The 14,037-nt window shown below is 36.2% G+C and overlaps 1 protein-coding gene across 8 annotated transcripts in view; it reads left to right on the top strand.

The window, feature by feature from the left end:
• Window positions 1-13,348, top strand: part of dtnbb (dystrobrevin, beta b) — a 53,259-nt gene extending 39,911 nt beyond the window's left edge. For 3 of the 8 annotated variants that reach the window (XM_056767422.1, XM_056767419.1, XM_056767426.1), the window contains 11 exons: window positions 3,307-3,400; window positions 3,666-3,751; window positions 3,904-4,017; window positions 5,602-5,698; window positions 5,975-5,998; window positions 8,316-8,475; window positions 10,032-10,121; window positions 10,192-10,245; window positions 10,583-10,614; window positions 10,731-10,764; window positions 10,858-13,348. In XM_056767422.1, the coding sequence (XP_056623400.1) occupies window positions 3,307-3,400; window positions 3,666-3,751; window positions 3,904-4,017; window positions 5,602-5,698; window positions 5,975-5,998; window positions 8,316-8,475; window positions 10,032-10,121; window positions 10,192-10,245; window positions 10,583-10,614; window positions 10,731-10,754 (775 nt within the window). In that variant the 3' untranslated portion in view covers window positions 10,755-10,764; window positions 10,858-13,348. The remainder of the gene's footprint in view (window positions 1-3,306; window positions 3,401-3,665; window positions 3,752-3,903; window positions 4,018-5,601; window positions 5,699-5,974; window positions 5,999-8,315; window positions 8,476-10,031; window positions 10,122-10,191; window positions 10,246-10,582; window positions 10,615-10,730; window positions 10,765-10,857) is intronic. The other 5 variants (XM_056767421.1, XM_056767427.1, XM_056767425.1 and 2 more) reach the window with 4 other exon arrangements.
• The last annotated feature ends 689 nt before the right edge of the window (window positions 13,349-14,037 follow it).

Here is a 14,037-nt window from a genome sequence, read left to right as displayed (position 1 = left end):
AAATACAAAATGAATACGCACAGTACACAGACATATATTATTTAAACACAAACTTTTATTCTGGATGCGATTAATTGTCATTAATCGTTTAATAGCCCTGTTCTTATTGCAATTGATTTATATTAAAAGAACACACGGATTAAAAAATTATCAGGATTATATATAAATATATATATAATCCATATTAACAAATAAAATCAAAACAAGGGGATGTACACATTGCTGCAAATGTTTAAAGTGATCAAGAAAATGAACAGCGATAAAGTCTAATCAAATGATATATAATTTATATACAAAATAAATTGTTTTAATGTAAAAAAGTTTTTAGTTATTTTGTTATATTTAACATATTACCAAAAAAGTCTCATATTTTTATAACATTATATTTAATATTTTAACATAAGTTCATTTTTAATAATTAATATGGAACATCAGTAAAATCTGTTGATTTGCAAAAGACAATAATCATTTTTATTTGATTGAATAAATGATTGAACATGCCTTTTTTAGGCATATAAAACTACAACACATTACAACATGGAAATATTAATAAAACACCATACAGACTCCTCTTACACAGGAAGACAGGTTTTTTTAATGGTGATATTACACTTTTAGCTTTATTAACCTTATTAAATGAAATCCTTCGTAGTTTTATAAGCAGAGAGTTTTATGTAAACTTCCCCAATGTGATTATCATCCTGTTCCGTTTCAGTGGTGACACTTGATACAAACCTGACAAGAGTTCTGGATGCTGCTCAAATGGCTACCAGCCCTTTCTATAAACCTTATGGCCAAGCTTATGGTCTAACACTCAAAACCTAAACTACATTCCATGTGAAATTCTTAAAGCCTTGAACTTCATCCAAAATCTGACCTTGTTGTTTTTCAAGGACTACAATGAACGTGAGCTTATCTGCTGACAGTGCAACCTGCAGCATGCCTTCATTTACCAGGTCGAGCTTTCAAGGGCAAGTTGCCTTGTGTAGAATTTATCGTCTGCTGGGTCACGGCCAGTCCTCCTGCCAGAACAGAAATATAATTTTTCTTTTGCTCTGAATTAGTTTTTAATTTGAAGTTAAGCGAGTATTGACCACCTGCCGCTAGATAGGAAATCATAGACTCCACCTCTCATTCACACCTCTTTTGAGTATATTAAAGTTATAGTTCACCCAAAAATAAAATCCTGATTATGTATTGTTATCTATTGTCATATCAAACATGTTACAAAAGAAGATATTTTGGAGATTGTTGGTAACCGAACAGCGCTGGCACACTGGAAAACATGACTTTCTTACTTAGTCTTTTTTTCTTGTTTTCTAGAAAAAATGTCTACAAATTCTTGAATAAAGATGCATTTTCTTCATGAGCAAAATGACCTAAGAAAATAAATCTTATTTTTTATAAATAAGTTTGCTCATCAAGAAAATGCTTATTGATTCAAGAATATTTAGACATTTTTACTGGAAAACAAGTAAAAGAGTCTCAGCAAGAAAGTAATCTTTTGCATTGCACCCATTGACTTCCACTGGTTTTGTGTCCATACAGTAGAAGTGAATGGGTGCCGGAGCTGTTCAGTTACCAACATTCTTCAAAATATCTTCTTTAAAACCTCTAGGTGTCACCTCCAGGGCCTAACAGCTTTTGTAAGGGGATCATTGCAGTAAGTAGTCTCTAGTGGATTATTATCTGTTTGACACTGATTATATAAACATCATGACTCACTACGGGATGTCTGGCATCTAAAGAGCCCTTTTAATGAATGACTCCCCAGAGATATAGAGGCAGGTCACACAGACGGGGGTCATTCAGATTGACACAGCAGTATAACTCAATGCAGGTAATTTACTATCCTGGATTATCAGAATAGCCTTGAATGCTTATGTTAAGTATATATTATAAACGTGCAGTGTGCATTGTGTTGAACGTGTGTTGCATCATGGTGTTTAGCAGCCTGAATATAGACATTCACACACGTACACACTTGATTCACTCCTAATTGTAGAGCACTTAATGAGGAAGGATAACATATGCTCCATCATCTGCTTCAGCCATATGCCAAACCCTATAACATAAGACCCGGCTTAACTACAACAGACCCACACATACACTGCAGATACTGTACGACCGTGTTCTAGATCCATTGAGACGGATTGTACCTGTTTTGATGGTTTTTTATTATAACAATCTCTATATCTTGAGGAAGTGTTGAGGAATTACTGGCATTTTTTCAAGACGGCTTACAATAGTAAAGAAAGCAATGAAGCAGTATTATGAATGTTACATATTAGAGAGGGAGCTGTATGAGAAGTGCTTTAAAGTTACAAAGATGCTGATATTTTTAGTGGCAATTTAAATTCAAAGATACTTTGAATTGCAAGGCTAATATACTAGAGGGTCACAGTTGGGTCTCGTTCATTTTATTCTAAACTGATTTAAAATAAAATTAAATACATTTTTATAGGAAATATATTGGTATATGTATTTATAAATATAATAAATAAATAATATATCAAAATGTTTATTCATTTTTGTATTTTCACTTTTTCATAAATACATGAACGTCTATGTGTTTATAGCTACAAAATAAATATGCACAGACATATATTATGTAAACACATAATTGTTATCACATATCCTGGATGTGATTCATCGCGATAAACTGTCTGACAATGCTACTGTATTTGACGAAGGCATTTTGTAGATAGTTGTCATTCAGTAATGGCAAACAAAATCCAGCCGAACAGTAAAAACATTTACATGAAAATTAAATTAACACTTTAAATAAAATAGAAAATTCACTTCCAAATTTAATTCCACTTCCAATGGTCTCAAAATGCCCAAATTCTGATCAATACAATAGAATATTGTCTTATAGAGCACTTTGGAAGACGTAAATGATGCTACCCCAGAAGAACTTCCCGTTTAAGTCTTTTAACACTGCACTACTGTTTTAACGGAATACAACCAACAGAACACTTATAACCAAATCAGAATGTTATAAATTAAAATATCTTTAAGATTTAATCATATGTGTAAGATAAAAAAAGGGCTGGCGTACTGTTTACATTTTGCAAAGTTGGTAATATCACAAGTAATATAGCATCAGGTTGAATTATGAGCAGCCTGTAGTCTGGAAAGTTTCCAAGTAATTTCCCCAACCCTGATTTCTTCCAGTCATCAATCATTTTATATATTTCATTACTCCTGTTTATTTGAGAAAACACATCTGTCCTTATCCATCTCACGTCTCATTACTCTTCTTCTGTGTTTTTTCTGATTCTCTCTTTCTCTCTGTCTGGACAGTAACACTCTGGAGAGTCCCAGCAGACTGGATGAAGAACACCGTCTCATCGCTCGATACGCCGCTCGCCTAGCGGCGGAGGCCAGCAACTCCACTGTGAGAATCCATCCATAACTACACCAATTCTAAACTTTACCAGACACAATGTCATCGAGGTCGCCAGAGGACATATTTTTGTTATTAATAATATTAACACAGAAATAAATAACAAGGAATTTAAAAAGTATACATGCCCTCTTGCACATCTGGCTTTTATGTTGCATAATTAGGTGGCGTATTGTTTGATGTGATGGTCTTCACAGAATCTTTTTAATTGATTTTTGCATGATCAGTAATGCTGTCTAATGATTTTCTCTTTCAGCAATGCCCTCCATCAGATCTGAGTTTTAACTTTGATGCTAACAAGCAACAGAGGCAGCTCATCGCTGAGTTGGAGAACAAAAACAGGTAGATTCCTAAATAATTAGGTTCAATTAAATAATTTTGTGGAACTTTTATCGAGCTTTTATTGTGATTTCAAAGAATGTTATAATAAAATGTGAGTGCTTCCTTTCAGTTTGTGCTATTGGTTTCCGTGTTTGGTAATGCTATGCATATAGGGAGATACTTCAGGAAATCCAGCGTTTGCGTCTAGAACATGAGCAGGCGTCACAACCCACCCCGGAGAAAGCCCAGCAGAACCCCACTCTACTGGCAGAGCTGCGACTGCTGCGGTATGCAACAGTTTAAATATATAAAATATAAATAACCAATCTAATTTAAAAAGGCTACAGTGTGTACTGTCCACATCTACCAGCATAATGATTAAAGTCACTTTAAAACCATTAACTTCGTAATAACAGTTATGAAAAACATTTGAGGTTATTGAAAGAACTCAACACAAGTTTTAAATTGACTGGCTGGGACTTTATGTCCTGTAGTCCTTGTTTAAATCATTTATATCAAGTACCTTTTATGGGCACCAGGGGGCATAAATTAGCCAAATGAGTTTTGTCAATGGCGTGTTTGTCAAACACTGTTAACACTGTTTTATGCCTTCACTTATAGGATTTCAAAGAGATGCACTTATATTGTCTCAGTCTTTTCTTCAAGGGATCATATTAACATTTTCCATTTAAATGTATGGCCGCAAGGTGGTATATGACACCAATAAGACACTTTACGCATCTATTATTTTGCTATTGTACAGTTTGTACATTGTATGTTAAATTCTTTAATTGATAAATAATCACTGCTACTGTGGGTTGCACAGTGAGATCAGGTAGGTTGATGCGGTGAATGACACATAAACATGTGAATAAGCAAAAATAATGAATAGCATTGACAATGTTTTTTTTTTATTTTACCATTAGGCTTTTGGTATTGCAATTAAACTTATTGACGGTTTCATCGGAAACATGGATCGAAGTTAAATACCTGTCTGTAATTGTTGAACTGTCTGGCTAGTGGTTAGTAATATAACCATTTACATTGTATTTAATATATATTTGTATTAAATAAACAATTTGTTGAATTTTATTGCGTATTAATTCTATAAAATGAAAAATTTGTTAAATGGGTTATGCATGTCGCATTTAAGTTTAGCCAAGTAAACTGCAGACTTGGCTACATGCTTTTAACTTTCTAGCTAATGTAATTTACTTATTTTTTTTCTTGTTATCAGAAATTATCTATAGGGGCTCTATTCTTTGTGGATGTGTAACGGATATTAAGTTTGGGCCTCGAAAGCGTTCATGCGCAATAATGTTTGTTTATGTTGTCGCTTTGAAACCGTCTTTAGACTAATTCAGTGGCAACAATATAAAAAAAATCAATTAGTGTTGAGTAGTTTTAATTACATTTAATACATTTTATATACAATACAGTTTTGAATTGAGATTAGTTTGGAAAAAAATATATGAAAAACTATAATATCTATATAAAGACAACAAATGTGTGTTTTCTCCAATTATATCCATTAAAAATATACTGTATTTTGGTGGGTTCTAACATTACCACTGTCTGGGCAGGTCCTACTGCAATGATATAATCACGTACGTCATATGTCACCCATATGTTTGCTTAAAGTTGTGGCGCCAATGCTTGGACTCTTAATAATTGATTTTATAACTTATATTCAGTTTGTGTGCACTGACAAGGGAGCTGTGTCTGCATAGTACAAGGAACCCTCTTTATTTCAAATGAGCAAAGAAAATCCTGTTTTCCATCATACGTCCCATTTAAGTTGAGCATTTGGCAGTCATTGATTGTATGACTCACATGGTGATTAAGTTATGAATCTGTGTATTTTGACACAGGCACAGAAAGGACGAGCTGGAGAGGCGCATGTCGGCCCTGCAGGAGAGCAGAAGAGAACTCATGGTACAGCTTGAAGGTCTCATGAGACTACTTAAGGTGTGAAACTCGTGGTTATGGCTTGTTTCTTAAAGTGGCAATCTGTAACATTTGCCTCTCTGTCGCCATCTCTGTTTGAAACAAAAATTGCAGGTCCCTATAAGAGCGTGGTTTTTGTTTATTTTTAACCAAAGAAAGCTTCTTGAAACAGTGAACTGTAGCATGTACGAAGACATGATTTGTTTTTTCTCACGCTTTCTCTCTCTTGCTTTCTGGCTCCGTCTCCTGGTTTCTCACGTGTCTGCTTTCACTCTTGTCGTCTATCATCTTGGACAGCAGGATGAGGAGCAGAAACAGGCAGTAAGTGTTCTGAAAGCTCAAGAATTTCAGTGTAAATACGTTGGGTCACGGGAGGAAATCAGTTTAACATATGCATTGTGTAAAGTAAAACAGAGAGGTTTTGAAAAGTTGCCAGTTTAATTGGTTTTGTTTTCATTAACTTATAAAGCACATAATATCTGACCAACAAAACCAGTCTTTATTGAGTAAATTCAGATGTTTACATAATCTGAAAGCTGAATAAATAAGCTTTCTATTGATGTGTGTGAGTTGTTAGACTATGACAACATCTGGCTGAGATACAGACTTTAAAACTCTGGAATCTGAGAGTGCAAGAAAATCAAAATATTGAGAAAATTGCCTTTGAAATTGTTAATATGGGGCACTGTTGGTGGCCATCCACTCACAAAAATATTTTTTTATATTTTTAAGGTAGGAAATTCACAAAATATCTTCATGGAACATGATCTTTACTTAATATCCTAATGGTTTTTGGCATAAAAGAAAAATCGCTAATTTTGACCAATACAATGTATTTTTATCTTTTACTAAAAATGTTCCCGTGCTACTTAAGACTGGTTTTGTGATCCAGGGTCACATATAAAGAGATTGATAAAAAAAGTATAGTTCACACGAAAATGAAAATTCTGTCATCATCTATTCACCCGCTGTAAATGATGACAGGATTTGCATAATTATTAGTGGTGGGCATAGATTTTTTTTTTTAATCTAGATTAATCTAGAATAATCTTGGAATTAATCTAGATTAATCTAGATTAAAATGGCTCATTTGAATTCTGCCGAAGGCATTCAGAATATGTGTGCTACCCAAATAATGACTAAAAGTAAGTCTTTGAGAACGGGTTTCTCAAGCCAGGTGGCGCATTAGACCAGGGGCTCATCTCCTGTTTCCAAAATGCATCTCAAACTGCTTGAGAAAGCTGTTCTACTATGATAATTGGTGATGAAAATAAATTATGTTCAATAAGATGTACTTGTGTTTACTTTCGCATTAGCTAAGGGATGATTTGCGTTTAGGTGGTACTTGAGACTGGAAGAGCTCCTACAGTACATTTACATTTAGTCATTTAGCAGACGCTTTTATCCAAAGCGACTTACAAAGAGTGAGGGAGCAACAAGCGATATGTCATACAGGAGCCATTATACATTAGATCTCAATACAAAGTAACTGGTTTCAACTAAAGATAGACCACTACCTGTTGAGAGAAAGTGTTTTCTTTTAAACCAATTCCGCATTGCACAAGGTGCAAACAACCTTAGTCTTGTCGATGTTTCCATTGGGAAGCTTCTTAAAAATTAATATTCCCTGAAGCAAACCCGGCGGCTTCATAGCTGCATCCATGTTAGCACGTCACGTTTGATGCGGTAATTTCACAGTAACGTTATGTTGTGTTCAGACCAAACGCGAATGGCGTGTCAAGCGCGAGTGATTTATGTGTTAATGCAAAGAGGCAATAGACCTACTTGCGGCGCGAATCGCGCGAATGAAGCCCTGGTTATGAGATGATGAGGCGGCGCGAATCACGCGAATCACGCGTGTTAAAAAAATCTTGTTCTCGCCCCGTACAGTGCAGTTAATCTGGTATACATCTGCGCTAAAATATCAAGGTGAAAGTCATCATAGCTTGCGTAGTATAGACCCAGCTCCCAACCCAACTTTGAGAATAGATTAACGGCGAGATTTTTTTTATCGCGCGATAAGAGTCTCACTGAACGCCGTTAACGGCGCACCACTAATAATTATATGACCTAACTCTTCAACATGGACCATTCAACATCATAAAGTTAGGGTACGTAATGAGAATAAAGTGTAGATATCTGGTCAGCTTATCGCAGGCGCCTCTGTGTTCAATCTCTGTTATGTTGGCTTCTCATAACGGGGACATGAAGCTCTCATTTCCAGTCAAGCCCTGCTGCTTTGTTCCTGTGACCCAGGAGGGGATGGCGAGCCACACGTCTCCCTGCCAAATATCAGAGACCTGCTCTCCTTTCATCAGGGCTAAGCATCTCACGTCTAATGTGACTGCAGTCTGGCCAGCCATCTGCTGCTTGGCAGCGGGCCACAGGCTCTGGGTCCTGCACCAGTCTGTAGGACAGTGCGCCTCTCATCTTACGTCCTTTTGCTCTTTTAATGGCACTCGCAGGCGTTTTAGTTACGATGCATAACATACACTTTAGAGAAAACTCAAAAAATATGCATTGAATGTCTGCACTAGTTGTAGTCTTTGTGGGAAGGTTCAGGTTGCTGAACAGCTAGTTTAATATCTACTTTTTCCTTCCTGCTAGTTGCTAACAAGCTTCACTTGCCATCCTCCAGGTTCAGACGGGCGGCTCACCCCACTCGTCTCCAGGCCACAGTGCCAGCTGCACCATGCCTATGCCCATCCGCTCCACCTCGGCCGGCTCAACCCCCACACACACACCGCAGGACTGCCTGGCAGGGGTCGGAGATGACGTGCTGGATGCCTTCTCTCAGGGTGAGGAGACTGAATACACATTCACATCATTATCCCTCCTGGCATAGAAAAACACGTACACTACTTTTCAAAAGCTTACGGTTACTGATTGTAATCTAAATAACACAAATGTAAATTTGGGAATTATGTTGTGACCAGAACAATTATAAAGTAGTGCTGGGCATAGATTAATTTTTTTAATCTAGATTAATCTAGATTAATTCCAAAATTAATCTAGATTAATCTAGATTAAAATGGCTCATTTGAATCCTGTCGAAGGCACTCAGAATATGTGTGCTACCCAAATAATGACTAAAAGTAAGTCTTTTAGAACGGGTTTCTCAAGCCAGGTGGCGCATTAGACCAGGGGCTCATCTCCTGTTTCCAAAATGCATCACAAACTGCTTGAGAAAGCTGTTCTACTATGATAATTGGTGATGAAAATTAAATTATGTTCAATAAGATGAACTTGTGTTTACTTCCGCATTAGCTAAGGGATGATTTCCATTTAGGTGGTACTTGAGACTGGAAGAGCTCCTACAGTACATTTACATTTAGTCATTTATCCAAAGCGACTTACAAAGAGTGAGGGAGCAACAAGCGATATGTCATACAGGAGCCATAATACATTAGATCTCAATACAAAGTTACTGGTTTCAACTAAAGATAGACCACTACCTGTTGAGAGAAAGTGTTTTTTTAAACCAATTCCGCATTGCACAAGGTGCAAACAACCTTAGTCTTGTCGATGTTTCTATTGGGAAGCTTCTTAAAAATTAATATTCCCTGAAGCAAACCCGGCGGCTTCATAGCTGCATCCATGTTATCACGTCACGTTTGATGCGGTAATTTCACAGTAACGTTATGTTGTGTTCAGACCAAACGCGAATGGCGCGTCAAGCGCATTATAAAGTAAATCAAAATTTGGTTGCCTTCTTTAGTGTAGTTTTCCTACACTCAGAAATATTCTCTTGGCATTTTATTAGATAACTTCTTGTGGTCTCACGCTGCGATGGTTTTTAAATATTAAGGACGTTTCTATTTATGCAGAATCTTAAATGTACTGATTTTTTTCATCATTTAGTCAAAGTCATACATTTTGAAATCATTTTAATTAAATACAATTTTAGTTTTGTAATAAAAGAAACTAATGTTTGAACAATAATATTTTTGTCCTTAAAACTGGGTGAAGAACAGGCATTCCATCCATCACTAAGCACCTTCTGGGGGCGGGCTGGGCAGATCAGCCCTGCCTTCCTTAGGCCGGGTATCAGCTGAGTTCACTACCTAAACTACAGTCTGTTTTTCATATAAAGCTATCAAATTACTTTAAAATATAGCGTATGAGTCACTGAGAGCACTTTTGTGATACTTTTAATGCTGTTTTTTGTGATACTGGAGCATGAAAGTCCCACTATTTACATTTGTCATATTAAAGCAAGTTCTTCAAATATCGTTCTGTTCTACGGAATAAACAAAGTCATACGGGTTTGGGAATACATGAGGGTGAGCGAGGGTGTACATGAAATCTTGAAGGTCATGACGTTATGACCTAAAGACTATCTGTTTTCATCCAGGTGTACCGAGAAATCTCCGTAATGATCTTTTGGTGGCTGCAGATTCCATCACCAACACCATGTCGTCACTCGTGAAAGAACTTCACTCAGGTGATCTTGCTTAACTTGTGTGTTCTGTAGCTGATGTTTACGGTTAATGTAACATGTGTATATTTCACAGTGGATGACGGACTGGAGGAAGAAGAAGAGAACATGCGTAATGGAAGAGAGAAAGGTGAGTCATAGTTCCTGTTATACAGTAGTTTTATTAAAAAACAAATTGACTTATTCTATAAGAAATAATTATTGAAACATTACAAGGACACCTTTAATATGCTTCCAAGGTATATTATTATTTAAAGTGATAGTTCACACCTCAAATAATTATGTCATCATTTATTCATCTTAAAATTCACTTAAAACTTGTCAGTGACTCTTTCTTCTGTGGAACACAGAAGAAGATATTTTGAGAAATGTTTCAGTGGGTTTGTGTCCATACAATGAAAGCCAAAGGGGACCAATGTTGTTCGGTTACCAACATTCTTCAAAATATCTTCTTTTGTGTGTTACAGAAGAAAGAAAATCATACAGATTTGACATGAGGGTGAGTAAATTTCCCTTAAAAAGGGAATAAACTTCCACGTTTTCCAGCCAACACCATATGGACATTAGCCGTCAGTAGTTGCTCGGATTGATGAAGGCCTCTTTTCTTTCTTCTAGCTGAGTCAGAGTAAAAGAATATAGAATAATTAATGTAAGTATAAACGTGTTGATTAGTCCAGCCCTAAATGCACAAGCTTAACGCACAAAGAGTGAACCCTTAACCACAAATCTGTGTTTTGTCCAGTGTCATCACTGAAGCATTCTGGGAAAAGGCACTCCACCCCTTCATTCTAAGCGCCTGGATGTGACTGGAAAAGAACAGCGTTCACGGCATTAGCACACAGACCAATGCATGCTCTTCCCCGACTGGATTTCACTATGTGAAACTCTTCATCACACCTTGCACAGAGCAAGTTGTATTTATTAGAAACTATATAAATATATATATATAAATATATACATAGTTCTATATGTTTCTTTGTATAAACTCATTGTTATCATGTTTTCCATAACATCAAGAGAATGGCTTGTTTGTGCTTTCTTAAAAAAAAAGAAAAGGAATTAGTGATCTCAGAAACAATGGCACTGTGCATCTTCACGACGTCACCGGGACCATCAGATTCCCGCACGGGACAGCTTTTTTATTTCATCTGACTAGTGATGATTCGTTGTGTTTGAGTTGTATTGCATGGATCGGTGGATAGGGCTTGTATTTGCTCTGCATGTGGCGTTTATTCCGACCGACGTGTGTTGTGCCTGCTATGTCACTTCTTGTAAACATCGTCACGTTGGAAACTGCTGCTTTGCACTACACGCATCGGAACCATGGTATATCAGGGATGTCTCGTGGAGCTCACCGTTCGTCTGCGATTTCCGTGTTCAGTTTTGCCCGCTGTCGTGGATGCTGTTTTTAAAGCTTCGGTATCGCTTCTTAGTTTAGATTATGGCTTAAGTATCTTCAAACTCCACTATTTTTGGAGTTTATAATGGAACTCGGATATATGTTCCGTGTATCCATAAACCAGCTTAGCCAGCCATTTTTGAGTGCACACGTCTCTCTGTAAAAGTTACTGCAAAAGCTTTATTGAGTTAACAGTAGTGTGTAAATGAAACCAGTGCTCAGGGACTGTCGACAGAGAGAGAGGAGGGTGCAATAGCTACATTTGTGAACAAATGGGTAGAATATTCTGAGGTCGGATGTAGAAGATTAGCACAGATAATAAACAAACTTCATGGATGTAATGGAATGGCTGACAGGGGTAAACAGAACTGATGTTGTGCATCTGATGCGGAAATGCAGTGTTAGGACAACCATAATATGTATAGATCTTATAGCTTTATTCTCACAATGAAGGTTATAAGATTAACAAACTGTACTTGAATCAGAAGGAATTCAGGTTTACTTATTACATTTATCTGGTTATTATAAGTATGTTATTGTGTTATAATTGTGCTTTGTTCTTTGTCAGTTTGGTTCAAAATGACAATAATGAACATTATAAAAAGACAATATTTTGACTGCTAACATTTGAATAAGTTCAAGCCATCGAGCGACATGTTTCAATGAATTTTGGTGTTGAATATTATAAGAATTCTTCAGAAAGGTACCATAAACGGACAATATGGTTAATTTTTTGTTTGTTCATTTTTTCCTAAATAGCTTGTAAGAAATTATCTTGAATGGTTTCAATTTAAACTGTGAGGTCTCATTAGATATTTTAAACTGGATTTCAAAGTGTCGCTTCTGTAATAGTGGTTGCAATGAAATTTGCTTTTTCAAATCTTTTACCGTCACAGTGCTTGTTCTATGTTACAAGGAATATTAAATGTTTTTGAGAGAAATTTGAAAGAATTTGGGATGAGCTCTGATAAATAATTGTCTTTAATTACATTGTACACACCGGTTGAATGCCTCTCAGACAGAATGTTTGATTGTTCGATTCTGTTCCAACATTTGCTACAAATATGAATGCAATCTTCTGATGTAGGTGTGTGCCTAGATGTACTGTATAAAGTGCTATAAAAAATAAAAATCCTGCACATGTGCAAGTCAGCCCTTAGATAGGAGTTTTAATATGTGATTTAGTCGGAATGCAGTCATTATTTACATGTGATCTTTAAAAAAGTTATTGTTCTGCCTTTAAAAGTTGTGCCAAACTGTTTGCCAACCTGTAGTGTGTCCTTTAGGTCTCTGTTCTGTGTATTTGTGTGTGTTAAACAACGTTTTATTGATTATGAATTTACTGAAGCAATCCACAGAGAGGCTCACTAATAACGGGGTGCCTTAAATGGTTGAAACACAATACAGCTTAAGGAGAGGGAAACCTGCTTGAAATCAATTTCAAGCATCATTGCAAATTTATATGTTACAGATGGGCCTCCAAAAGTGGACCTCCTGTGTTAGTCAATGGAATTTTAAAGGGATAGCGCACCCCAAAATAAAAATTTAACTCACTTCAACCCTGGTTTGAAAGTAGGGGGTTGTCCCTTCTTATCTTAAATTAAAGAAAGGCTTGAACAAGAGAATTTTCATTTTTGGGTGAACCTTCTTTAAAAAAAATCTTTGTTTTAATGACACTTGTGTAACCAAAACTATCAGATTAAGCTACACTGTTTAATTTATCATTATTTTACTGCAATGTTTTACTGCTGTATACAATCATTAATTGTAATGTCTGTATTTATGTTTTTGTCACCGCTGTCTTTTTGTAAACTATTAAAGGTTAAAACATGAGAAAAATGTAAAGGACAATGTCTGTGTATGTGTGAGAAAGGAGTGGGTTTCTCAGGTAATATGTTATCCTAGATCCTTTGATGAGTGGTTTTTGTAAGGTGGCCCTTTGACCACAAAGGTTTATCTACTGGGGGAGTTAATGTATGCTATGAGCTATTTGACTTAAAGCTGTTGACAACCATGAACATTGTACCTTTCATAAATTTCATGTTCTTTCATGCCTGACAGAGAGGAAATACAGACTAAGCGTGCAGCCCCTTATCCTCACACTTATGCACCACGAGTGGAGTTCTTGCTATTAGGGATTGCGTGAGGTCACTTTCGTTTACTACTGTTGTAGTCTCATTCTCAGATGGGACAGTCGAGGACTGCCCTCAGACCATTCACAAAAAAAAGTAAAAGCACACAGTTTTTAATGTACATATTTTTTCAGTGAAATTATTTATTGTTTAATTTCATCTAATTTTCGTGGTAAAATATATCCAAAAATCCAATCTATCCCCTAAACCGCATATAAAGCAAAGCAACTCTGATCACTTTCCTGTCAGTCAGATAACTCTTGTCTTGACTGTGTGGCGCTATCGTGCTAATATGAAAATATAACTAATATCTAAAATATCAACAATCTTTAAGGAATTTTCCTCTCAGCACTTTGTTGAATCTATGACGAGAAGAGGCAGTCCTGACGGT

This window comes from Triplophysa dalaica, chromosome 15, assembly GCF_015846415.1.
Source record: "Triplophysa dalaica isolate WHDGS20190420 chromosome 15, ASM1584641v1, whole genome shotgun sequence".
Taxonomy (NCBI): domain Eukaryota; kingdom Metazoa; phylum Chordata; class Actinopteri; order Cypriniformes; family Nemacheilidae; genus Triplophysa; species Triplophysa dalaica.
Note: the sequence above shows the minus strand (reverse complement) of the source record. Positions and strands in the feature narration are given on the sequence as shown.